Source organism: Malus domestica, chromosome 15, assembly GCF_042453785.1.
Source record: "Malus domestica chromosome 15, GDT2T_hap1".
In the NCBI taxonomy this organism is placed as follows: domain Eukaryota; kingdom Viridiplantae; phylum Streptophyta; class Magnoliopsida; order Rosales; family Rosaceae; genus Malus; species Malus domestica.
In genome coordinates, this window is record NC_091675.1 from 17,990,350 (window position 1) to 18,017,398 (window position 27,049).

The 27,049-nt window shown below is 36.5% G+C and overlaps 3 protein-coding genes and 1 non-coding gene across 4 annotated transcripts; 2 read left to right on the forward strand and 2 right to left on the reverse strand.

Annotated features, from left to right (window-relative positions):
• The first annotated feature begins 3,075 nt into the window (after nucleotides 1–3,075).
• Nucleotides 3,076–6,685, forward strand: LOC103400961 (probable flavin-containing monooxygenase 1). Its single transcript, XM_008339660.4, has 5 exons — nucleotides 3,076–3,629; nucleotides 4,040–4,280; nucleotides 5,165–5,346; nucleotides 5,593–5,945; nucleotides 6,043–6,685. Exons 1-5 carry the CDS (start codon nucleotides 3,183–3,185, stop codon nucleotides 6,383–6,385), a joined length of 1,566 nt encoding a protein of 521 aa, XP_008337882.1. The 5' UTR covers nucleotides 3,076–3,182; the 3' UTR covers nucleotides 6,386–6,685.
• Nucleotides 6,686–16,583: 9,898 nt separating this feature from the next.
• On the reverse strand, nucleotides 16,584–18,316 carry LOC103400903 (peroxiredoxin Q, chloroplastic). The gene is made up of 4 exons (XM_008339592.3): nucleotides 17,900–18,316; nucleotides 17,624–17,761; nucleotides 17,314–17,403; nucleotides 16,584–16,990 (listed from the first exon to the last, which is right to left on the reverse strand). Exons 1-4 carry the CDS (start codon nucleotides 18,098–18,100, stop codon nucleotides 16,772–16,774), a joined length of 648 nt encoding a protein of 215 aa, XP_008337814.1. The 5' UTR covers nucleotides 18,101–18,316; the 3' UTR covers nucleotides 16,584–16,771.
• A 604-nt stretch (nucleotides 18,317–18,920) lies between these two features.
• On the forward strand, nucleotides 18,921–22,253 carry LOC103400906 (uncharacterized). The gene is made up of 4 exons (XR_011576260.1): nucleotides 18,921–19,185; nucleotides 19,269–19,479; nucleotides 19,846–21,754; nucleotides 21,835–22,253. It is a non-coding gene; the product is annotated as an uncharacterized protein (transcript).
• Nucleotides 20,445–25,727, reverse strand: LOC103400905 (respiratory burst oxidase homolog protein E). The gene is made up of 14 exons (XM_008339593.4): nucleotides 25,008–25,727; nucleotides 24,701–24,860; nucleotides 23,796–23,844; nucleotides 23,599–23,712; nucleotides 23,003–23,428; nucleotides 22,448–22,831; nucleotides 22,264–22,359; nucleotides 22,058–22,173; nucleotides 21,783–21,953; nucleotides 21,532–21,691; nucleotides 21,241–21,429; nucleotides 21,009–21,137; nucleotides 20,837–20,915; nucleotides 20,445–20,720 (listed from the first exon to the last, which is right to left on the reverse strand). Exons 1-14 carry the CDS (start codon nucleotides 25,576–25,578, stop codon nucleotides 20,611–20,613), a joined length of 2,754 nt encoding a protein of 917 aa, XP_008337815.2. The 5' UTR covers nucleotides 25,579–25,727; the 3' UTR covers nucleotides 20,445–20,610.
• Between the last annotated feature and the right edge of the window lie 1,322 nt (nucleotides 25,728–27,049).

Here is a 27,049-nt window from a genome sequence, read left to right on the forward strand (position 1 = left end):
GATTTTTTAGTGTAAAAATGTGGTTTTTCGTTAAAATGAACAGTACCGGATGCTTTTCGTTAAAATTCCCCTTATATAAATGTCGATTTCTCTTTTTCCCAAAATCCATTTTTGAATAGTTTAAGCCAAAGGTTTGGGTTGCAAGTAAATGCCTAATTTGTCTTCTTTAAGCCTTATTGAGTTCGGCCCCAAACAAGTATTGGTGAACCGATTACGTTCGTTCGAAATTTTATGATTAGATTATAATGTTTGGAATTAGCCAAACCGCAACGTGCAAATTATTTGCGATTTAGATACAAATTCGAAACAACACAAATCGCGCTCAGCCACCAGTCGAGACCAATAACATATACCTAATAAGAATATGGTGGTAATTTTACTTACTTAAAATATCAAAATAAAAACAAAAGTCTTCCACATTTTTCTCCTCTCTTTTCCCCATTTTTCTTTCATATGCATAGTACCTGATAATATATATAATTCATCCAAGAACTTGCATGGCAAGTCTTACTATGGACTTCTGTTAAAGAGACCATATGAATCGTGTATCTGCATGAAATCAATTAAAATATCTATAATGTCGTCCCAGTATAAACCAGTTGAGTCATGGCTAAGAAATTAACACTTAAATATCGAGTCAAAGGTAGCTTTGAAAATGCTATGCAATTTCATTAAACTGTTTGAAGTTGGAACAGAAATTGTCAACCAAATACTCCAGGTGTGTATCTGACTAGTTGGTTTAAGAGTCACAAAAGATTCATGCGTTTGGATTACTATATTTTAATACATTTCCAGTTTGCTTGTCGCTTAACTTTAGCGTGATAAAGAAGGGTAAGACATAGACCCCCACTTAATTTCGATTAGTTTCCACTTCGCTTTTGGCTTAACTTCGCCAAATATACAGAAAATACATTCTTTCCGTACGAAATATTGAAAAAATCACCCCAATTAAGCCTATCTTAGTTGTTGGTTAAAAGATTAGTTTGATCGTTTTCAAGAGAGACGTGTTGTCGTTAATTTATTTTCTAATTCTGTATATTCTTTATGGTAGATTTCAGTCATGTTACCTCATTTCCTATTAGTTTCTTGTTCAATTCTTGGATGTTTCCTTCTGCACCTATTGCATTGGACTTTCTATATTGAAGTAAGAGGGCCAAACCGTCTAGTATTTTTTTTAACCTACCTTAAATACGACCACATGACGTTATTATTCAACTCAAGTTTATAACACTTTAAATTTTTTGTACTACTATACTTTAGAAATGTGACATATCAACTTTGTCATCCACTCATATCATAACACATAAAATAGTATAACATGTGAAACTATCCAAACCATCAATCAACGACTTTTACATTTTCACTAAGTAAAAAGTATAGATAATTTACATTCTTCTTTTTACAATTAAGATAATATTCTATATGCATTGAACCTAAAATTTACTTATCAACCCATACCCCACGGCTGGAATTCTCTCTTAAAATAACAAGTTTAAAATAGTTAATCTAATACAATTAGACTTTTATTAACATATACCTAAACTAACTAGTGAAAGCAAGTGTATGATCTTGAGATTATCTAGCTAGTTTAGCTCCATGCATATAAAATTCTATCTGTTTGTTTAATTTATGTGCCCGTATATGCATGGATGCCTACTCCATAACACAAATATCCAAATTAAGCTGCATTCAATTGTTTGGTGGATCTTACTCAAAAGTTACACGGACATCATTATTAAATTGTTTGGCATGGATCATTACCTCAAATTGTTTCGTGGATTATGTTGCATCAAATTGTTTGGTGGATCATTAGTACTTAAATTGTTTGAGATGTACTCTAGGGATTAATTTTATCCTGCAAGTACTACTTAATCAAAGGGATTTAATGTAGGTTATAAATAATACATGCATGAACATATGTATAAATATGACTAAAATCGTACTTTTTATATATACGACATGCATGTCAATTAAAGATTTTATTCAAGCTCTGTATCATCACATATGTCTCCTAAAATTTAGTTGTAAACATGATCAACATATATAAAAATAAGGTGATCTTCTTAGTGTTTTCAATAATATACGTAAGATTTAGTTGAGACTAGCCTCCCCACACGCCTACATGTTTGGCAATTTACTTTATTTTATATTTTTTATATTTTATGTATAGATTTAAAAAACTGAATTTACATGTATTTAAACAAATAAAAATAGTTATATCAGTAATATACTCCCTCTTGTACGTGAGATAGTTTTATTTTGTATTTTTTTTACAGTTTTTTCCCTTTTTAATTAAATTACATTCTTTAAAAATTAAAAAGGGGGCTTTTAGACATTTTGAAAGTTTCACATTTTTGCCTTCAACTTTGCCACACGCCTACGCGTGTGACAATTGAATTTTTTTTATTGTTTGAGTTTTAGTTATTTTAGATTTTTTTTTAAAAAAAAATTGTAACTGGAGAATGGCAATTTGGGTATTATGAAAGCTTCACCATTTTTCCTTCTCCCTATGTATATATATAGATAAATGATTCTTATTATACATTGAAAACAATCGCATCATCACGCCAAGAATTTTTTGTGTACCTGAAACACTTATCACATCATGTATCTTTCTGTGTTATGACATGGGTGATAAGTTTGATCTGTCTCACTTGTAAAGTTTGTAATTAATTAAAAAATAATACATGTGTTACAATTTACGTGTGACTATAATATCACGTGACGATGTTCCATCTCACACAACTTCATACAATCACTATTTTTTAATGTCAATTTGCATGAAATAATTAGGATATTATAAGTGTTTGAATGCTCAAAGGTATTCAACAGAACTACATAATTTGATCAACAAATGTAAACGAACCATGAAGAGGAAGGTTCCCGTCCATGACTTACCAATTTCGCGTAACATGTACTAGCTAGAGAAATGACTGTGAACCACGATCGAAATTTGACCCTAGCAAAGCCTTTTAGACTTGAAATTCAATTTCACGTGCTTCCATCATATATGACGACCCTCTCATGCAGCCCTGGACCTCCACTATAAATACGATCTGCTCTCACATTGTTTTAGCAACCAAGCAAATCGATAGTATACAAATATACCACCCTCATTCTAAAACCATCTCTTTTTCCAATCGGCTCTCCTAACCCTTTATTAGCTGTCGCTAAAAAAATTTATGGCTCCAATAGTCTCAAAACTTGGCATCATTGGTGCCGGTGTAAGTGGCATAGCAGCAGCTAAACAACTAGCCCATTACAACCCTATTATTCTCGAGGCCTCTGACTCCATTGGAGGGGTTTGGAGGCATTGTTCTTACAGTTCCACAAAACTTCAGTCCCATCGATGTGACTATGAGTTCTCTGACTTCCCTTGGCCTGACAGGGACAACACTGAATATCCTTCTCACCTTGAGATATTGGCCTACTTGAACTCTTATGCTGAGCACTTTGATGTGCTTAAGTTTGTCAGGTTCAATTCCAAGGTGGTCGAGGTCCGGTTCATTGGTGACCGAGAAAACATTGAATTTGGTGTCAAACCTGTGGAGTATCGGAGTCTCTCGCCAGCTGGCGGTCAGCCTGTTTGGGAAGTTGCTGTCCAGACTAATGATTCAGAGACCATTCAGGTTAGTCAATTGCTTCATATCCGAATGGTATTTTAGGACAATTTCATGCATGCCTAGGGTTCGCACATCACTTCTTACAATATGTTTGTGGAAATGGAACTCTCGGATTAATTACCAGAGTCTTATAGGAATATATAGATGCAAATATGTTACAAATATTACTTTTAATGATTTGTAATCAAATTAATGTTAATCAATAAAATTATTTGAACATGCAAATTACCACAATTACGAACACTATCCGATAGAGGTGGACCATACCACTGTATTAGATAGTGTACCAGCAAGTAAGATGCAGTGAGATGATACCTATTTCCTGCAATTCAAATGATCGATCCATACGAGTTATTATCTTGGATATGTTAAAATTAAGTTCTGATTTTTAATTTTTTTTGTTTGAATTAATTCAGTGGTACGCCTTCGAGTTCATTGTGGTTTGCATAGGGAAATATGGTGATACACCCAAAATTCCAGAGTTTCCACACAACAAAGGCCCTGAAGTATTTCAAGGCCAAGCTCTTCATGCTCTTGATTACTGCAAACTGGACAAGGACGCTGCTTCTCAATTACTAAAGGATAAGAAAGTCGTTGTAGTTGGCTACAAAAAATCAGCTATTGATTTAGCTGTCGAGTGTGCGGAGGCAAACCAAGGTAAAAGTTTGGTCCTCAAATTTCTTACATATATGGTGAAATCTTAGGGTAAAAATAGGTCTACATTTCCACGTTACGGGGTTGTAATTTGCCTGGTTACACACAGCAGAAAGAAATTCAAGAATTGAAAAATATGAATTGCATGGTCATGGAATCAAAAGAGCTGACCAATATATATATGATGCGTTTTGACTTCTTTTTTTTTTTGACTAATGCTTTTTGACTTCTTTGACTGCACATGTTTTTCAACAAATCACATGAATTGAATTACGTACAAACCATTAGATTTGACACTATAAATGTTTATTAAATGTTAATTACGTACAAACCCTTAGATTCATAAATATTAATTATTAATCAATTATTTACTAATCATCAACGGCCATGCATTCTTCACGTCACTCACAAATTATCCGTGTATAAGAGATTTGAAATTTCGCAATACATGAAGAGGCCGTGTGAATATGTAATAAAAATAGTTTCATACAAAAAAAAAGAAAAAAAGAACCTTGCAAAGACTTAGAAGGAGTTTTTTCAACGATTCTAAATCACATGAATTACCTACACACCATAAGATTTGACTTCATAAATGTTAATTATTAATCAATTATTTGCTAATCAACAATCATGCATTCTTCAGGTCACTCAATTATATTATCTACGTTTAAGAGGTTTAAAATTTCACGATACATGAAGGGACCATGTGAATATGTGAAAAAGTTCCATTAACAAAGTAAAAGAATCTTGCAAAGACTTAAAAGGCGTTGTCACTTTCTCCGTTACCAATTGTTTATGGAATTAAGACCTCGATTTCTTACCTTTTATGAGTCTTGATTATATTGACCTGAATTACTTATGTTATTCCTTTTATGGATGTATTGCAGGACCAGAAGGCAAACCATGCACGATGGTAGTAAGGACTTTACATTGGACTGTTCCCCATTACTGGATTTGGGGCTTGCCGTTTTTCTTGTTCTACTCTACAAGGTCTTCACAGTTTCTCCATCAAAGACCTAACCAAACCTTCCTCAGAACCCTCCTTTGCTCTCTAATTATGTCTCCAATGGTAAGTTAAAAATAATAATTAATCAGTTCATATCAAGAAAAGAAATTATTAAACTAATACATGAGAAGTGACTTATGCACACTTTCTTCTCCCCATACACACTTCCGGCCTTTGGATTGAGTAAATCCAATGAGAATCACGAGACAAGACTTAAAAGGGTGTGTAGAAGAAGAAGAAAAAATGTGCGGGAATCATTTCCTTAATATATAAGAGATGAATGCTTAAAGGTTTGGTTGTTATTTACAGAGGCATGCAGTTTCAAAATTTATTGAATCATATTTGCTGTGGAAGATGCCTTTGGAGAAGTATGGACTAAAGCCAGATCATTCATTTGAGGAGGACTATGCATCCTGCCAGATGGCTATCATGCCGGAAAATTTCTTCTCCGAGGCGGATAAGGGAAAAATTGTGTTCAAAAGATCAACATCAAAATGGTGGTTTTCTGCTGATGGAATTGAATTTGATGACAACACTAAGATAAAAGCTGATGTTGTGGTCCTTGCAACTGGTTATGATGGTAAGAAAAAACTCAAATTCATCTTACCGGACCCTTTTCGCAGCTTGTTGGAGTATCCTTCTGGTATCATACCCTTATACAGGTAAACATAGTTTTCGGATTGGGATTTTAAAAATTTATTAGTCTTAAAAATGTTAAAATTGGAGGGTAAAATTTTTGAATGCATGTTTCTTCTGCAGGGGAACAATTCATCCTTTGATCCCAAACATGGCTTTCGTGGGTTATCTCGAGAGTGTTTCAAATCTTCACTCTTCTGAATTGCGCAGCATATGGCTGGCCAGGCTGCTGGATAATAAATTTAAGCTTCCAAGTGTGCAGAAAATGCTTGAGCAAACAAGTAAGGAAGTGGAAATCTCAAAGAAAACAACCAGGTTCTACAGGAGGCATTGCATTTCTACTTTTAGCATCAACCACAGCGACGAAATTTGCGAGGAGATGGGATGGACATCTTGGAGGAAGAATACTTGGTTGGCAGAAGCATTTAGCCCATATGGAAGTCAAGACTATCTGAAGAAACATTGAACCTCCAGTTCGCGATAACCTATTAAGTTTATAATCGAGAGTTACATAAGTACTAAGAATAAAGAAACCCTAGCTCCTTACTGAAAAAAGTAATGAATTATTGGGCCATGTATAATCAATTGTAAGACATATTCTGAAATCACAACAACAAGACATTGAGATCACGAATAAATCAAATCAATATAAAATAGAGATTGACTAATTATATTAAACTTATCTGTAGAATACGGAAGATATGGTTATGAAGATGAAGTCATTGATCCTTGCAAACAAAGTGAATAAAGTAGAACTAGTTTTCTACTTCCAGTACCTCTCAATGAATTCTACTTCGAAATAGGCTTGTAGTTTTCGTGAGTTTCAGTTGGTATGGAAGCATGGACTATTCTTAGGTTATATAGCTAGGGTTTCAACCAATTCCTCCCTATTATCGGAAAGGATATCAACCCAAACTATATCTAATCAATTAGAGTCCCATCATGACTCTTATTCCTCGTGTTTACTTAATAAAGGCCCTTAATTGATTGCATGTAATTAGGACTCCAATATGCTTATTTTCTTAAGGCACCAAGAGTCCTAGAGATTTCATTAACTTGATTGACAAGTCAACTATTCCCTCAATTATTCTAGGCATAATTCATTGCCATTCACAAAATGGTTTTACATTCTCCCACTTGAATGTCAATGAGAATACCTCAACGAGATAAATATATATGGTGATCACTTGAGTCCACTAAAGTATGCAATCATACATTTCAAGTAACTTGTCACTTTGAGACAAAGTGCAGAACCAAAGAAAACAAGGGCCAAGGCACACATTGGACAGTTCCTTGCACTCCATGATTACATGCACACTTAACTCAAAGCACTATGTTACTAACAAAGTCATGATATCAAGAGCTAATAGTCAAAACATTAGCTCACAATAGTCGAACTAAAAACATGAAAATATATTTCAGTACAAAAGTAGTTCACAAAAGAACTCAACAAGGTTGGTAACAACATCCAACTTTTCTGTCAATTTAGAATACGATAAGAGAACAAGTAAAATACAACATACTATTTACAAAATCAAGACCTCTTATTAAAATTTACTCTTAACATATCAGCCACTAACACTTCAAATTTTTAACACAAAAGGTAATCGCTTACTCCCACTGATGAATAGAGATAAAATTATATAGATAAATTATTTTTACTCCCACTAATTAAAAGAGTAAAACAAAACTTTGTAAATGTCTACAAAATAAAACATATACCTGTCAAATACTCCCATTAGCAAAACATTAGTCATGGGATCTAGAACATAAAATTTGTGAGCTCAACATCTTTATTCTAAATATCTGTAGGGAAGTGACTCTTTGATAGAAATAGAAAACTTTAACTAAATGTTTTCTTATTGCATCAAAAACATATTATTACATAATCATGTTTAGACATAAACTAATTATATTAGGTTTGCATAGCTAAAACATAAAATACAAGGGCAAACGTATATAGCTTCAACACTTTTGAGCAAATGAAGTATTTACAATCTTATCCAGTTCAACTATACATTGATTTATAGTTGAACTGGATAAGAAAATACTTTTGAGTAGATTAATTATCCATCAATAACTTATAAATCACAAATCCAATTTCTTGAACAACAAACAAGAATTAATAAGCAAAACACTTTTGAGCAGAATATACTCATTAACCCTTATTGAAATTCCTGCAATATTAGTTGCATATATAACAAATAAAATATAAACAAGCATGATAATGTACGTTTTATCTACCAAAACTATGACCATTAAAAGCATGCAACATTGATGAGTGTGAAGCCCATAATACATTATTTCTCCCACTTGGGCAAACACTCAAAATTGCAAGATTAAACACTAGAGAAAGTGGTTTTCATATACCAAAATATAGGCTAGTTGAATCAATAAAGATCAAATACATAATTTTTTTTTAAAGTAGGTTAGAATTAAAAAGTTCCATAAATAAAAACTTATGCAATGACTACAAATTTTTATTTTATTTTAGTGTATAAGAGGAGACTCACATATGTATTAAAGATTAGGTCATAAATTAAAATAAAACCTAATAAGAGAATCCAAACTCAAAATTTATGTTTTAATTCTAAAACAAGGTCAATTAAAATAAACACTTAGATATCTCAATAACATCAATTTTCCAACAATAATTTTAATCCAATTTAGAACTCAGAGAAAATTAAGGCAAAAGATTGGCAAATTTACCTACTCATTCTCGAGAGATTCATCATGGAAGTAGTTGAGTTGTGGAGGATCGAACCAACTACAAATTGCATGATTGTTACACCTTTGGGCATAAACTAATCATGCAAAGAAAATATCAGCATAGCTAGCCAAAACATAAAATACACAAAATACATATAGCTTCAACAACTTTGGCCAGATGAAAATATGTTAGAAGTACTTTATGTTGCTATAATATTAATTTATAGTTGGTAAATGATTTCTTGAAATTCCCTTTGGGACAAAAATATTCACCATATAAATTAGAATTCTGATTTTTTAAAATAATCCTTTAGAATAGTATTAAATAACCGTTTTGTTGAATATTCAATGATTCTCAAAAGATTCAATCAGACACAAAAATATGTCTTTATTGACATTGAACAATAGAGTTCTCGAAAGAGGAAACATGGTTATTCAGTTATTCGATAGGGACCAAAATGATCAATTAGTAAACTGATGTCACTTTCCAATTTTCTCCCAAAAGACAATTATCATCATAATTAGAATTGATGACCAAACAAAACATTGGTTTAAGAAAAACAAACCAATAAATCTTTAAATCAAAATTTAATCAGTGTTTTCTAATAAAAGTCATTAGTATTGATAATTTGCATAAAATAAGGACATATTGGAACCATAAACTTATATAATAATTGGTACCAATAGCTGTGCACAAATCAGTGAAACAATATCACATAACAAAACTAGTTTTGAAGTACCAAAATTCAGCAGTACTACTTTAGTTTGCAAATTCACTAAAAACTCAATTCTCTTTATATTGTAATGAAAATTTTTAGGTATACACCAGACATATATGGCTACTATTTCAAAAAAAAAATATAAGCGAGCCAAAAATTAATTCAAAAAAGAGAGGTGCTGCAGAAACTACAGAAAATGTTCAGTACATACCTAAGATTAAAATTCACTTAAAAATTCATTTTTCATCCAATGTATATAAAAATTTCAGAAATGAGGTAAACATATTGATCTAACATATTCCAAAATTTCATAATTTTTGAGTTTTAACAACTGTACTAAAAGAAAATTCGAAATGGGATGTGCTGCAGAAACGGAAAACATTCTACAGTACATACTCGAGACTATAATTCACCAAACATTCAATCTTCCTTCAATATGCATGAAAATTTTCAGAAATGAAGTAGACAAATAAATGTACTGTTGCCCAAAAATCCATAATTTGTTCGATTTTACAAGTGGATTAAAAATAAAATCGAAAAGGATTGTGCTGCAGAAACTGCATAAATCTGCAGTACAGTCCCGAGGTAAAAAATTCACCAATAATTCATTTTCTCACCAATGCTCGTGAAAATTTCCATATTTAAAACAAACATCTCAATGTATATCATACTCAAATTTCATGAATTTATGAGTTACATAGGTCTATCAAAATAATATCACAAACAGACTATTCTGCGGAAGTCTGTAGAATTCCAGCAACAAGGTATCACACTTAAAAATTTACCATAAATCCATTTCTTATAAAAAAAAATGGAAATATTGCCAGCGTCTACAATCCATTCGATATTACAAGATGACAAAATTTCATAATATTTGGAGTTATAAAGGTCTATTAAGCCCAGGTTATTGACATGAATAGTTTTCCTTATGAGAATTACCTCAATTATATAGAACACTAAAAGTAATATTCATTGCAATAATAGAAGCGACTATCATTTCATAGAGAAATAACCAAGAACCAAAACTTACTTATTCATTTGCATATGCACTATATGGATAAGAGTCGAAAAATGCAAAATTGAATTAATCCAAATTTGAGAATTAAAATATATAATTAATTCCTTTTAATGAAACTTTAATGGAGAAACTTTAATGGAGACACGACTTTGGCTGTTGGTGACAAGATTATAATCATACCCCCATAATAATTATAGTTTGAAAAGATTATAATTTAGCATGATTAATTTTGACAAAAGTTTAGGCAAAAATAATTCACACCACAATTGAATTTCTTACAAAATTGAAAACCCCAATACGAACCCACTGAAAGCAATTCATAATAATGTAATTAATCACACATCAGAATTATGACAGCAAGCAGTCCTTCGTAATACAATAATTATTTGTTTATATATACGTACCTTGCCAAATGGTTTCACCAATCGGTTCATCAAAATCAAACAAATTGGGAATGCCTTTTAGAACATGTTAATTAACAATAGTAAATCCAAATTTTAAAGCATGAAAGCATGAAATCCAACACAATATTCATCCTGAAACCTCACATATGCAAGGGTTAATTCAATAATTTGACAGAATCCTAACAAAGAACAGCCCAAAATATAAGCAAACTAACCAAAATTTAATTTTTTTTTAAAGGCTAGATTTTGCAACGCAATAAACAGAAGCGTAAATTCTCAACTTAATCAATTTTGAGATGGGGAAATTAAATAAGAAAATAAAGGTTGATTGCCCAGAATCAACGACACCTTTATCTAATTCTCAATTTAGTTGGAACCAAAAGCTTAATTTTAACTCAACCAAATTAGGTAGACTAAATTGTGAGATTTCATATCTTTTCAAAGAGAATTCTTACTGAAAAACGCAGAATATATCCAAAAAACCGTTGTTGAAGAGTTTTGTGAGAGAGAACTAAAAACCTCACACGTGAGGGAGAAGACCCCGTATTGTTTCAACGCCATATCCCACCCTTTTTTTTAATTAATAATAATTAAATAGAATTATTGCATCTAAATCGATAATAAGAGGATTATATAATAAATCCAAATATCATCCAAGATTAGGTTTGGGCAAACACCATCAAAACCTGTAATTATTTTACAAAAATTCTTGCAATTCGAAAAGAAACCATGTCATAATGCAATTCGAAACGAAATTTTCTTTTCACTGTGATGTACGAAAACAATACTGACCTTGATTATATACATGCTTTTATTCTTCCACAAAATATAAACATAATAAACTTAGTTATTACGCGAATTGATACAAAATTATGGAAGCATGTTAACTGATTTCATAGGATCAAAGAGTAGAAAACATCCAACCAAAACAATATTATGTAGGCAAACAACTACCTTTAATTAACCCGAACCCTAAGCTTGTTGTGTGGCTCTGATACCACATGTAAGACATATTATGAAATCACAACAACAAGACATTATGATCACGAATAAATCAAATCAATATAAAATAGAGATTGACTAATTATATTAAACTTACCTATAGAATATGGAAGACATGGTTATGAAGATGAAGCCATTGATCCTTGCGAACAAAGTGAATAAATTAGAAGTAGTTTTCTACTTTCGTGAGTTTTAGTTGGTTTGGAAGCAAGGACTATTCTTAGGTTATATAGATAGGGTTTCAACCAATTCCTCCCTATTATCGGAAATGATATCAACCCAAACCATATCTAATCAATTAGAGTCCCATCATGACTCTTATTCCTCTTATTTACTTAATAAAGGCCCTTAATTGATTGCATGTAATTAGGACTCCAATATGCTTATTTCCTTAAGGCAACGAGAATCCTAGAGATTTCATTAACTTGATTGCCAAGTCAACTATTCCCTCAATTATTCTCGGCATAATTTCCCACAAAATGGTTTTACAATAATTTCTCCATTGTTTACTTGTGAAATTCCCACAAAATTATGAGCTGCTCGCAAAGTTGCCAACTAATTCACGTATACAAAAAATAACTGATTGTTATAAGTTATAACCCTATTTTGTGGAGATGTAATGTCACATCCCAGTCCGCATAATAAGATATTGTCCGTTTTGGGCTACGCCCTCACAGATTTGTTCTTGGGTTTCGGCACGAGAACTTCCCAGTGAGTCACCCATCCTAGGACTGCTCTCACCCAAACTCACTTAACTTCGGAGTTCTTATGGGATCCAGTGCCAGTGAGTTCCAAAACGCGTCGTGCAATGGAAGGTGAGCATGTACATATAAGGCATAGAAGATCCTCTCTCCTGGGTGATGTAGGACACTACATGTAACACACAGATGGAAAAACAAGTAGCTAAAAACCATGAGAGCTTTCGAAGTAGTTTGAGCTAGAGTTTCTTCGATATGATTCTCAGGCTGGAACTGGTTGGTTTAGATGAGTTGAACCAAACCATTTTTGTCCAGAACACGTTTGTCTCCCAGGCAATGTCCCCAGCACATCCGATTACCCTCATCGCGTGCAAACATTTAAAATCATAATCAACCTCAAACATGATTTGTAGTGGTTATGCATTCAAGGCATAGTGCGAGATTACCATACAACATTCTCAAGCTATTGAAGGGTTTATTATGTGTTTAAATCGTAGTCCCCCTCCGGTGCCTTCTCTTTCTAGGGCTCTACCGACTGCTGAGACTTCTCCTAAGCAACTTTTGTGAAGGCTTCCTCTTGTTTGTTTATTTTGACTCATGTATATGTACATATTTGTAACTTATCGGAGATATCAATAAATAAGCTTTGCTTCATTTCAACGTACTGTGTTAAATATACCAAAGCCTTATTCACTGAGTAGGGTCGGCTATATGAATCTTAGAACGCCATTATGCTCGGTCCTGTGTCATGTCCTCCGTTAGATCCAAATACGCTAAGTCTTTTCTTAGAGTCTCTTCCAAAGTTTTCCTAGGTCTTCCTCTACCCCTTCGGCCCTGAACCTTTGTCCCGTAGTCGCATCTTCTAATCGGAGCGTCAGTAGGCCTTCTTTGCACATGTCCAAACCACCGTAACCCATTTTCTCTCAATTTTCCTACAATTTCGGCTACTCCTAATTTACCTCGGATATCCTCATTCCTAATCTTATCCTTTCTCGTGTGTCCACACATCCAACGAAGCATCCTCATCTCCGCTACACCCATTTTGTGTACGTGTTGATGCTTCACCGCCCAACATTCTGTGCCATACAGCATCACCGGCCTTATTGTCGTCCTATAAAATTTTTCCTTGAGCTTCAGTGGCATACGGCGGTCACACAACACACCGGATGCACTCTTCCACTTCATCAATCCAGCTTGTATTCTATGGTTGAGATCTCCATTTAATTCTCCGTTCTTTTGCAAGATAGATCCTAAGTAGCAAAAACGATCGCTCTTTGGTATTTCCTGGTCTCCGGTCCTCACCCCTAACTCATTTTGGCCTCCATTTGCACTGAACTTGCACTCCATATATTCTGTCTTTAATCGGTTTAGGCGAAGACCTTTAGATTCCAACACTTCTCTCCAAAGGTTAAGCTTCGCATTTACCCCTTCCTGAGTTTCATCTATCAACACTATATCGTCTGCGAAAAGCATACACCAAGGAATATCATCTTGAATATGTCCTGTTAACTCATCCATTACCAATGCAAAAATGTAAGGACTTAATGATGAGCCTTGATGTAATCCTACAGTTATGGGGAAGCTTTCGGTTTGTCCTTCATGAGTTCTTATGGCAGTCTTTGCTCCTTCATACATATCCTTTATAGCTTGGATATATGCTACTCGTACTCATTTCTTCTCTAAAATCCTCCAAAGAATGTCTCTTGGGACCCTATCATACGCTTTTTCCAAATCTATAAAGACCATGTGTAAATCCTTTTTCCCATCTCTATATCTTTCCATCAATCTTCGTAAGAGATATATTGCCTCCATGGTTGAGCGCCCTGACATGAACCCGAATTGGTTGTCCGAAACCCGTGTCTCTTGCCTCAATCTATGCTCAATGACTCTCTCCCAGAGCTTCATTGTATGACTCATTAGCTTAATACCCCTATAGTTCATGCAATTTTGTATGTCGCCCTTATTCTTGTAGATAGGCACCAAAATGCTCTTTCGCCACTCATTTGGCATCTTCTTCGTTTTCAAAATCCTATTGAAAAGATCAGTGAGCCATGCTATACCTGTCTTTCCCAAGACTTTCCACACTTCGATCGGTATATCGTCTAGGCCCACTGCTTTTCTATGCTTCATCTTCTTCAAAGCTACAACCACTTCTTCCTTCCTGATTCGACGATAAAAGGAATAGTTTCTACACTCTTCTGAGTTACTCAACTCCCCTAAAGAAGTATTCCTTTCATGTCCTTCATTGAAAAGATTATGAAAATAACATCTCCATCTGTCTTTGACCGCATTCTCTGTAGCAAGAACATTTCCATCCTCATCCTTGATGCACCTTACTTGGTTTAAGTCCCTTGTCTTCTTTTCCCTTGCTCTAGCTAGTTTATAGATATCCAACTCTCCTTCTTTGGTATCTAGTCGCTTATACATGTCGTCATAAGCTGCTAACTTAGCTTCTCTCACAACTTTCTTCGCCTCTTGCTTCGCTCTTCTATACCTTTCACCATTTTCATCGGTCATGTCCTTATATAAGGCTTTACAACATTCCTTCTTAGCCTTCACCTTTGTTTGTACCTCCTCATTCCACCACCAAGATTCCTTTTGGTGTGGAGCAAAGCCCTTGGACTCTCATAATACCTCTTTTGCTACTTTTCGGATACAACTAGCCATGGAATCCCACCTTTGGCTAGCTTCCCCCTCTTTATCCCACCCACACTGGGTGATTACTTTCTCTTTGAAAATGATTTGTTTTTCTCCTTTTAGATTCCACCATCTAGTCTTTGGGCACTTCCAAGTCTTGTTCTTTTTTCTCACTCTTTTGATATGTACATCCATCACCAACAAGCGATGTTGATTAGCCAAGCTCTCTCCCGGTATAACTTTGCAATCCTTACAAGTTATACGATCCCCTTTCCTCATTAGAAGAAAATCTATTTGTGTTTTTGACGACCCACTCTTGTAGGTGATCACATGTTCTTCTCTCTTCTTAAAGAAGGTGTTGGCTAAGAAGAGATCATATGCCATTGCAAAATCCAAGATAGCTTCCCCATCCTCGTTTCTCTCCCCAAAACCATGGCCACCATGAAAACCTCCATAGTTGCCTGTCTCCCTGCCCAAGTGTCCATTTAAATCTCCTCCTATAAATAACTTCTCCGTCTGGGCAAATCCTTGCACCAAGTCTCCAAGGTCTTCCCAAAATTTCTCCTTCGAACTCGTATCCAACCCTACTTGAGGTGCGTACGCACTAATCACATTGATGAGTTCTTGTCCTATTACAATCTTAATTGCCATGATTCTATCTCCTACCCTCTTGACATTTACAACATCTTGTGTCAAGGTCTTGTCCACGATGATGCCAACACCGTTTCTCGTTCTATTTGTGCCCGAATACCAAAGTTTAAACCCTGAGTTTTCTAGATCCTTTGCCTTAGGGCTAACCCACTTAGTTTCTTGTAGGCACATAATATTTATCCTTCTACTCACCATAACTTCCACTACTTCCATAGATTTTCCTGTTAAGGTTCCTATATTCCACGTTCCTAAACGCATTCTACTCTCTTGAACTCTACCCTTCTGTCCTAGCTTCTTCACCCTCCCCCGTCCCATAGGATCAAAGTTCTTCTTTTGTTTGTCCTGTGTAAAGTTGATAGGAGCATATGCTCCCAAACAACTTTGAGTTGACTCGTTCGAAAAGAAGTTTTTATGGCCCCCTTGCTCATTTAACACTGCATCCGGGTGCCGATGGAGATACAGCGACCCTTGCTCACTTATCACTGTGCTCGGGCCACACAGCGCGCCACTTACGGGTGACGCCCTAGCTTTAGCGCAATTTCGTTTTGGATTCATTTTCATAAGGATTCGACGTAATTGAGGAGTGCTGGCTGTCGACTACCTGACGCCCTCCCCCTCCTCCTTTACCCGGGCTTGGGACCGGCAATGTAAGATAAACTTACACAGGTAGAGTTATTTTTTTTTTTTTTAAATTAACATTTAAAAAAATTTCAACGGACTATTATACACAAATTAGAACCAGATTATTGCCATCCGTATTTGATCTTCAGTTTTTGTAATCTCGTTAGTAAATATAAAATACCAATTGAAAATTTCCACAGTTGACTTACAAATAACATCTCACTTGAGTTTCCTTGCTACCAAATATCACAGTTGTTTGCCTTATAGGGCATAGTTTCCATTAGTTATAACCAGATTGGATTATACAAAAATAACTACTTGCTAACCCTGTTTTGTAGAGATATAATGGACATAGGGATGGAAACACAAGCAGCTAAAAAGATGAGAACTAATTTAGAGGCTTTGAAGTAGTTTGAGAGTTTCGTCGATATGCTTCTCTGGTTGGAATTGGTTGTTGTAGATGAGTTGAACCACCCCATTCTTGTCCAGAACATATGTCTGTCTCCCGGGCAATGTCCCAAACAGATCCGACGGCACTCCCCATTCTTTCCTCACCTTGTTGCCCTCATCGCTTAGTAATGTGAATGGAAGTTTGTACTTCTTTGCAAAAGCCTACAAACATTTTCAATTGTAATCGACTTCGAGCATTGATTTGTAATGCTTATGCATACAAAACTAACACGCACAAATTATAATTGTTGGCTCACGTCTTAGTAGCTTACATTTTCAATTAATTCGAAAAACCAGCAAATTTATCCTTACATCTGTTGAAGAATCATTGTGCATAATCACCAAAAAACTCTTTTGAAAGCAACATATACTAAGCCTTAATGTGATGACACCACGTGATATAAACACACAAAACTTTCACATTACCTTGTGTGATGAGATGTGATGACACTACATGATATAAACACACACAACTTTCACATTACCTTGTGTGATGAGGGGTCATCACCGCTAATCCCGACAACCTGGGCACCGGCCTTTTTAAACTTCTCATAAGAATCTCTGAAAGCACAAGCCTAGAGGAGTATCAAATTGTCAGTGTCTGCACTAACTAAAGGCACAATCTATCTGGCATTATCAGCTCCAATACATATTTCATATCATAACAATCGAAAATTTACCAGACAGATAGCAGAAGTCATTGGCCAAAACTAATCCAGGATAAGCATATTAAGCATAAACAAACTTCAAAATAAGTGGAATTAGAACATGCTAAACAATGTGGTTAATTCGAACCTGTTTAGTGCAGCCAGGGGTCTCATCAGCAGGGTAGAAATATAGAACCACAGGCTTTCCCTTGAACTTGGAGAGGCTCACTGTCTTTCCATCCTGATCTTTCAATGTGAAGGCTGGAGGAACCTTACCCTTGTCCACCTGTCCACAAACCAACCAACCATAACCAATTAATAAAAAAAAATGCAGCCGTCGTAAGGGACTCGTAGCTCAAATGATTAAAAGCCTTTATCCATGCACCCATTAATACGAAACACAACATATATAAGCAAAATGTACCTTAGCAGAAATGAACATCTTGCCAGAGGAAGATGAAGGGATTGGCAGAGTGGAAGAAGTGGAGAACTTGAGGCCATAGAACGGGGAATGTGAAGAGCTGGAGACAATTGGGAGGGTTTGAGAAGATGGGTAGCGTTTGGGAGTTAGGGTGCGAAGTACAGAGGGGAAGGCTGGGTGCTTGGGAACAGAGAGGGAGGCCATTGGATTGGATTGCACTAAATTAAACAGAGAGAAATATGAAGTGTCCTCCTTAGTTTCTCTGTTTCTCTGGTGGGTTTTTTCACAATTGGTGGAGGAAGATAAGGGAGGGAGAGTGTTGGGTGTTGGGGAGAAGATGGGGATAGACCGGCTTTTGTGGACGATTGCTGACCCCAACCTTGTGTTACTAAATTTTTTAGCATTTTACTACCATTTCTATGGGAGTATTTTTTTTATTGGTACAAAGTTCAGCTTATAAATTTTTTTTGAGACAACAATGTTTTTACATTAAAGGGTGGAAGAATAAATTTGTGTGGAATTTATCATTCACCAGATTTGAAATTAAAGACTCTCACTTATAAGTGAAGGAGAAAATCACTAGATTGCAGTACTAAGTGGCCACTTCACAAAGTTTGTAAATCAAATTTTAGTGATGAACGACATCTACATTATATGTATTTATTTATGGAATTGTTATTAGCACCCCAAAAATCTCATTCTACACTTCAAACTTTCTATATTAGAAAAAAAAAATACACTTGTAAGGAATGTAGAATGAAAATTTTGAAGTGTGAATAACCCTTCCTTGTACTTAATGAATTTACACAATACATTCAAGTTGGTGCACGTGCATGATAAATTATGACAAGTTTTTTTTTAGGTCTAGCAGACATTAAATTGTCATTAACTATGGGACATGTGTTTACTTGTTGGGTGATCCTCCTCCTGCAACAAGTATGTGGCTTCGTCACATTAAGTGATTATGGTGCCCTGATCAAGTAATTCCCATGCTATATGTTTCGTCACATCATATTCACAGAATAATGTGAAGGAGACCATCAATTTAGATAATATTTTATAAATTATATGACGTGGTTGTTGTAATTGGATTGTTTCTACGACTTGGTCCTAACATCAAATGACTTTTTTGGGTCCAAGCCCAACTGTCTGGCCCAAACCGAGGAAAGAAGAATAAACTCAAACATAAATCTTTGTGATTCCGCGAAAATTGAGGGGGAGAAGAACTCCAGTGTGATAAACTTGGGATCTTTGAAGGGTAGAAAGCGTGCTCAGTACGAATCGAAAAGGTAATGAACCCTAAACCCCTAAATTCTCAGTACGTATCTCCTTAAGATTGGAATTCCTAATTGGGTTTCTGAATTGTGAACAGGATAGAGCGTTCTGGGCTGGGTTCTCTGCGTTTTCTCTCGAAGCATTCGAATTATGGAGGGTCTGCAGAAGTTGATTGGGAAAATCCCAAAAGACCCCCAAAAATTGGGCTCCGCTTCGGCTTCCTTCGACCCTCACCGTGGGACTGAAGGTCTCGCCGCCGCTCTGTCCTCCTCCGATCAGTCTCGTATTTTGCTCAACAGACCCGCCAGGTACCTCTAAAGTTTTGGATATTTTAATGGTACTCTGTAAATTGGGTAGCGTTTGGTTTGGGATGGGAGGCTTGGATTTGTGAGTTGTCTTTGAAATCTCAAATTGTAGGATTTTTTACTCAATGATTTCCGCAATCATGGTTTAGGGTTCTAGAGGCTTGGGTTTTGTACCTTTCAATGATTTTCCGTAATCGATTTTTGCGTGTTGTTTAAAGAGTTGAGGTTGATGCATTACTCAGGCATGAGTTTGTTCTTATGTATGCTTGTTGAATGTAAGCAGACCTCTAATTGTAAACATTGGATGCTGCCGCCGTTGTCTTCTGTTTTTTACACTATGCTGGCAATTTTTACAATGTCTACTTGCAGGCAGGTGGTTTCACTGTGGACATGCTCAAAGCTTTGTACACTTTGCTTTGTTGCTGGAATTGTTGTTGGTTATACGCTGAAGCGACGCGTCCGAAGTTGGGCTTCCAAACTTCTCAAGAAGATGAGAGATGATTGATTGCAACTGGATCGCATTATACTGATCCATTTAATGCGTTGTTCTCCATAGAAGAATGATTCTCCAACAATAGTTGTTTTCTCTAGAGGGTGCAATTTTGATTAGCTTTCCGCGATTATACTAACACTGCTTCTGACGATTCTGACCTGATCAACATATATTGTTACCCCTCGTTTTTTATTATGTTAATGATAAATTTTACAAGCTAACCATCAGCAGTGCCTCTGTTCCCGTACTTTGGAATTGTTGCATCTGCTGATTTAAGTCGGATGAATTCTGAATATCAAGTCGGAAAGGTATCTCTTTTGCTTGTATTGTCTGCCATGAATACTTGTTCATACTCTCCAGGCTAGGTTGTTGTCCTTTTCTTGTTTTTCCATCGAAATTTCAATACATTGGGTGCATATTCGCTTGAATTTTGTTTCGTCATTGTCAATACGACCAGGTCATCTTTCTTCCCATGTTTTACGGAAACTTTGTATTATATTGGATATGTATGAAAAACAGTTACATTTACATCTTTCTAAGCTACTATCCTTATACATATATATTTATCTTTCTCTATGGATACTCCATATGATTAGAAAAAGATCGCTGCTTGGTACTTTGACGATGGTGGTCTTCTAGTTTTAGAAATACTCCTTGTGGAATTCAAACCGTGTCGTTGTCTTGTGACTGAGTTCATGTGATAGCACCTTCAGCTCCTTTGCCAACATCGGCATCCCACAGTAGAATACCCCTGCAAATTAGCTGATTCGTTTAATCTCTCGGTTCTTTGTTTCGGTTCTCTACTAGATGCATGATTAGGGTTTATGTTTTTAACATAAAAATTCGGTTGTGGTAGAATATCTTTACCTACTGTTGAATACGGATGCTTGGAAGCTATCTTGGTAAACACTTCTTTCCAATCCGGTCTTGCGAAGTGAGTTCTTACCTGCAATGCATAATTCAATGTTTGAAAGGTCAGTAACTGCTTAAGAACACAATCTACCGTACTTGTCAACTGAAACGGCGATGAGGATCATACTCGGGTGCCAGATAGGATGTCGACGCCATGTTTGGCGTGGTTTAGAGCTTGGACCATGGTGATTAGAGTCGACCTAGCGTCACCCTCTTCGTAGACACTCGTAAGATAGTTGTGTAGTTCAATCTGACCCTGTAACAAGAAAGAAGGTTAACAAACTAGTAACTTAGCAGTAGCGCATCATCGAGGTCGAAGAAAATTATGACGTAAAGTGGTAAAGAAGTTAATTCGTTACTTTGTGATCCATTTCTGCAACCTCATCCATGACTCCTTTAAACCACTCAAAAGAGCCAGGCTCTCTGGTAACCCAATAGAAGTGTGCATTCATAGTCCTCTGCGATTTCTTCTTGTCACCGGGCGTCAAACTTGAAGACGTAAAACTATTCTGGCTGTCGTCTGATCTACTAGTTTCTGTATTTGAATCCTAGTTCATGATCAATGCATTTTAACTTAATTATCAGAACGGAAAAATCTATCGAAACACTGAATGTTTGTACTCAAAAGAGTCGGATGTTATGAACTGTACCATTTGTTCTTCTGCTGTTCTTGTGCTGTTTAGGAGATCTCGAAGAATGCTTATGAAAGGGGTAGCTCCAATCCCAAGCCCCACGAGGAGCAAGACATCGTAGTTCTGGTAGTCCTGCGCTGGTGCCCCATATGGACCGTCGATAAACAATCTGGGTTGGCTGCATTGATGTTGCATGTAACGTTAATAATCTCATGCATATACTGAACCTAAACCTCGGAAGGTGAAATATTGGTTAGGTGTGTTCATACCCTCTCCGATCCAGATTTCGCATCTGAACAAATCTTGCTGAATGTTCTGCAGGGGATGAATCATCTTCCTCCGCTATGGCTCGCTTCAATTCTCGAGTCCAGTCTCCTACTGTTCGGATGTGAACGCTGAGGTACTCATCTCCTGGCGCTGAGGTAATGGAAAATGGATGCCTGTAAATAATAAAGGATCGAGAGGTTTAGTATTTATAGTTGTCGGGGTGCTTCTTCTAATTTACGTTTCATGATAGACGAAGTTGTATAAGAATCAGACTCACCATTCAAATGAGGAGATTGTAGGGCATTGTAGAAATATGTACTGCCCACTTTTGTACTTAAATCCAGGTGGTTTGGACATGATTAAGCTAATCACATTTCCGGGTAGGACCGAAACCTGTTCACACAGTCAGAAATCAACGATCGCAATGTATATGAACAGTCGACAAAAAAAAAATATGAACAGATTTGAGTAAATTTTTCTTACCTTTAACATCTTAACAGAATAATGCTTCGATCTACATGTTCGCAGACTGCGTTCGGCCACATAGAGCAACAATGGAACAGAGATGTACATCCATGTCTGCTAAGTAGGAAAACATTTATTACTTGATGCAATCAGTTAAAAAGTACATGAAATTTGCTACTGTGTTATTGTTCAAGTTTCTTACCGTTTTCTCGTACCACTTGTGGGCTAAATACAAGCAGCTTCCATGTATGATTAGCAATATGTAGACAAGACCTAGCAGATGATGAGAATACCAGAACGCATTAAACCCAGTCAACTTGTTGAATGGAGCAGGAAGCCTCACCATGTTCCTCCGAAATCTACGCGCTGCTAGAGTGAATGAGATGGCTATTAAAATCACCATCAAAATTCCAGTCGTGCCTTCAGTTCCGGTGAGTAGGAATTCGTAGGTGGGCTTTTTGTTGTGGAAATCTGAGGATAGCGGTGCGAATTTTTCCGGCGATGAGTTTACTATGCGAGGAAAGTCGCATGCCAGATGGTTCCCGGCGTGAATGATTATTCCAATTGCTATAGCAAATGCAATTATCTGTGGTAAAATAAGGTCAATGCAAACAAAATGTCAAATTGTTGTGTCTTAAGAAAAAAAAAAACACATAGAACTGGCTACAAATAGACAAAAAAAAGGCACTAAATTGTAGTTTAATACGACTTATTGTCTATTTAGTATCCCCGATTTACTGAAGATTAGCGCTTATACCTTGTGGAAATTAATGTTGTCATCAAAAGGGATGAAGCACCTAGCTCTTGTGGATCGAAGCCATGTCAGCATGTTTCGACAAACCGGTAGGAGGATGAGAGCCATGTTAAGCTTCAGAGTCTCTGCAGCCCCTTTGGCCACTGGCAAGCAATAGTGCATGACCTGAAATGCAGCCCTATTTTTTCTGTATTGGTAGAATTTCCAGCCAAAAAGGGAAGCCATTGCAACAACCCACAGCAGTAGAATCCAACTGCCCTGCCAGTTCTCGAGTACGAGACACTGAAGTGAACGGCTCAGTCTCCGGACCAGATTCTTGGGCTTCAAGGAACTGAGGTTCTGACTCCAAGATACACTTGCTGTGCTCAATGGTCTGCTGTAGTTTATGTACACGTCTCTTTGTAGAAGCAATGCTTCCAATTGCCATAACTGAGTAAATGGTAAAACATTATTAATTGTCTGATTTGGAATTCCACAAAGACGAGGACACTTTTAAATGTGATTGTCACACTGTCAACGTTTATAATATGAGTGAATTAATAATATCATGTGACGGTGTGACAGTCACGGCTTTTATTTGAAGGTTGTATTAATTTTACCTCAATGTAACCGAAGTTTTCGGGATCAAGTTCTTCCATTATTAATGAAGCATAATCTTCAGCTTGTTCTTTCAGCTTAGGTAGCTTGTTTGCAGAAGCACTGAGCATTATAAGCTGTAATTGAACAAAACAAAACGAAACTCCATTAGAAACTGATGGGATTTTTTTTTACTTTTACCGCAGTGAACAATTTTTACCTCTCGAACTCCTTCCCTTGTGATTCTTCCATCTTCATTGCTATCCGCCCTGAAAATTAAATCCAAAAAATTTAATAAGAAAACAACCTTTTACCAACTAAACACCCAAGGAAAGTGATCAGATCTCTAACTTTCTTGTTTTTCTATCCAACCAAAGACCATGAGCCATTTTTCTTTTCCTTTTTATTACCAAGAAAATACATTTCCACAAATAACAGAAGGCAAAAGCTACACGCAGTTAAAAAGCATTTAATAACCTAACTTATATTTTAGAGGCACTGAGATGGGAAAGGTTGAAGTAGATAGAACACACAAAGACACAACATAGTTTAACCTATGTGGGTAGAGTTCTCTCTTTTTGGTCAACTAAACACAAAACTCACACCAACACAATGCACAACTTCAAAACGTAAAATGCCAAAACACAATACAATCAAACACTCCAGGACGATTAGATTTATAACTTTTCAAAAGGGGGTGACTTGTGAACCCCTTTTTGAGAATCAATCACTTGATTTGTTGAGTTGATCTTGACTGATACAACTATAATGAATTCTGCTATGATCTGTCGCGTGTAAGCTCTTAACAACCTTTGACCATAAAATTATGTGAAACTCATGCATACATGGAATGACAAGCATCTGCATGTTATTGACTTTAGCACCCTTCACTAACACGGTAATATAAAAGTTAAAAATATCAAAAGAAAAGAAAAAAGAAAACATAAGTTAGGTCAGTTAGCCATGGTGCATGCGGCTTGTATTCAAGTTTCAGTCACCTTAAGATGTATTACATTAGTTTAGAATTAGAGCTCCGTCTGCTTGGACGGTGGATTTGTTGGAAGCAAAATCAGAGAAACGTAATCAACGGCTGAGAAAATAGAGAAATGAGAGTGAGAAACCTACATGTCAAAGAAGATTTGAAGGCGCGCGTCGAAGCTGTTGTCGGAAATCTGCAACCAAAAGTCGCGAAGCTCCTCTTTCGTAATTTTGCTTATCTTCTGCCGCCGCCTTCTCGCCAATGCATCAAATATCCCCACCGCAAACTCCTCCGAGTCCCCCATCCCTTCATTTATACAAAATATTCATTAATCTTTTTCCCTCGCAATTTTCCCGGGAACCAAACAGACAAATTAAATTAATGTCAATCAATGTTAACTTATTAAACTTAGTTAAGATCAATTAATTAAACTTCTATGAGCACTTAATATACCTATACATTCACCGAAGTCTGCACTGGCGAGCATGCCGTCCTTGGCGAGCGACTCGAACCTCGCCTCCACTTGCTGCCACTGCTCCGCCGCGTCACTTCCTCCGGCAGTCGTCTTGCTGATGAATCTCAACCCATTGAGAGCTCTCTGCGCGCTCGATCTCGTCCGTTGAAGCTTGGCCTTCATCCTCCTCGCCTCGCGAGCCGGCAGAGTGAACTCTGCCACGGACTCCGAGTTCGACGCCGTCGTCCTCGAAGACGCCGATTTCAACCACCCAAACGTCCGCCGAATACTCCTCGACGTCGCCGAAAGACTCCTCCGTAAAATCCCGTTCGCCGCCGCGGCCTCCGACGACGTCAAATCATCATTTGCGGGAGCGACGCTGCACACGACAATTGAGCCGTCGTCGTCATCGTCGAGCTCCAATGTGACTTCGACCAAGTCCTGGTTGAGGTCGTTGAGAAACTTCGGCAGCATTGCACCACCGACCGACGACGGCGAGGAGTTTCCCGGTAACTCAAACCCGTGGGTGTAACTCGACCGCTTCGAGCTAAACGACGCGGTTGGCATCATTGTTTAATTATTATAATTCTTGAGGTTTTGTGTTTGCTTGAAAAATTGAAATGCTGAGGATTTTTCTAGCTCTAGAGAGAGGGAGAAAAACAAGACATGCACCTCTCAACCAATTCGTCCCCCACAATTTCAACGCAAGTCGTGCTACCTCTCTCTCTCTAACTCTCTTTCTCTCTCTAAAGAGTAGTTGAGTTTTTGCTCAAGAAGCAAATTTGTCCCACAACAACAATAGATTTCCACTTACTTATAACAATTATATGATCTTTGAAAGGAACGGAGAAAGTACGTACTCTACATTACTTCCCAGTACTATATTTTCCCCGCCAATGTTTTTGCGTACATATAAAGTGTGTTATTGAGATTTGAGGATTTTGTAGTGATTTTATAGGAGGAGCGTACCATCTACAATTTAAGAAGAAACAATGATTACGTTAATTGCAATGTTTAGGCTAATTGTAAATGATTATTGTACATACGCACATGTTGTATATTTCTACAAGACAAAAACCCTAAAATTTATCTTTTTCCACCAACTACACTCTTGAATCTCATATTTTAACTCTAATATTGTTGTCGTAGATTTAGACTTGTATTTTATATTCTTTTGTTACATATACATTGTATCATTGTATCATACTTGTGGATACAACTTTCTTCCTTCTTGTTCTTGGATAAAAATACACCTAGAAGAACAATTAACACCTTAGGTCAAGGCCAAGAGCCTCAAGCGCCCACGATCAATGGGAGGGGGGCTTTGGCTGAAGAACCTCCGATACCAAAGTTAGAATTTTGAGGGAAAAGTGTTTGGAGAAAATATAATGAGGGATGGATGAAATAGGTTATAAATAAATACCTATTTTTGGCACTTTTGACTTGATTGAGGGATGATTTTCCACTGCTTGAGCGTAGAAGCTTCGGTGTGCCTCGAGGGTAATTTTATCTTTTTATACCCTAGAATACACGTGTCGCCTCCATATTTTTCTCGATTATTTTTGGCTCCACATATGTGTGTATATGTGTAGGGTTAGTGATGCTTCATGGCCACAAACTAGGGCAAGGATTTGGTCTACACAATCACCTATTCAAGAGGAAATATTGTTCTATATATTTTTCAGACAGTTTTATATTATATGTATTATTGATGAATAACTATGCACAGGGCATATCCGGCCGGTGGTTCTTTCACTATTTTTATGCATAACAATTGGCCATCAATGGCTTCTCTTATTTTATACGTAGACATATTGGAAATGGTCGTCACTATTGTTGAGCAGTCAGTCTCGGACTCCATTTTTTTATACAAACGTAACCACATAGAGATAACCCAGCATAGCTTAATTACCAGCTGGAACCAAACATGCATGCATACCTCTTTTTATTTATGTGTTGTCATTGTCTTTAACTGTTTAAGATTCTAAACAAGTTTAATAGGTGTTTGACAAGTACATTAGCTATTTAGTTAAATTATTTA

Coding starts and splice junctions, on each gene's coding strand:
- LOC103400961 (XM_008339660.4), top strand. CDS start 3,183: ATGGCTCCAATAGTCTCAAAACTTGGCATCATTGGTGCCGGTGTAAGT. Junction 4,281..5,164: donor GTGTGCGGAGGCAAACCAAG/GTAAAAGTTTGG, acceptor GATGTATTGCAG/GACCAGAAGGCAAACCATGC. Junction 5,347..5,592: donor CTCTAATTATGTCTCCAATG/GTAAGTTAAAAA, acceptor TGTTATTTACAG/AGGCATGCAGTTTCAAAATT.
- LOC103400903 (XM_008339592.3), bottom strand. CDS start 18,100: ATGGCCTCCCTCTCTGTTCCCAAGCACCCAGCCTTCCCCTCTGTACTT. Junction 17,762..17,899: donor AGATGTTCATTTCTGCTAAG/GTACATTTTGCT, acceptor GTTTGTGGACAG/GTGGACAAGGGTAAGGTTCC. Junction 16,991..17,313: donor ATGACCCCTCATCACACAAG/GTAATGTGAAAG, acceptor AAATGTTTGTAG/GCTTTTGCAAAGAAGTACAA.
- LOC103400905 (XM_008339593.4), bottom strand. CDS start 25,578: ATGATGCCAACCGCGTCGTTTAGCTCGAAGCGGTCGAGTTACACCCAC. Junction 23,429..23,598: donor AAAACTTCGGTTACATTGAG/GTAAAATTAATA, acceptor CCATTTACTCAG/TTATGGCAATTGGAAGCATT. Junction 22,174..22,263: donor ATTCTGTTAAGATGTTAAAG/GTAAGAAAAATT, acceptor CTGTGTGAACAG/GTTTCGGTCCTACCCGGAAA.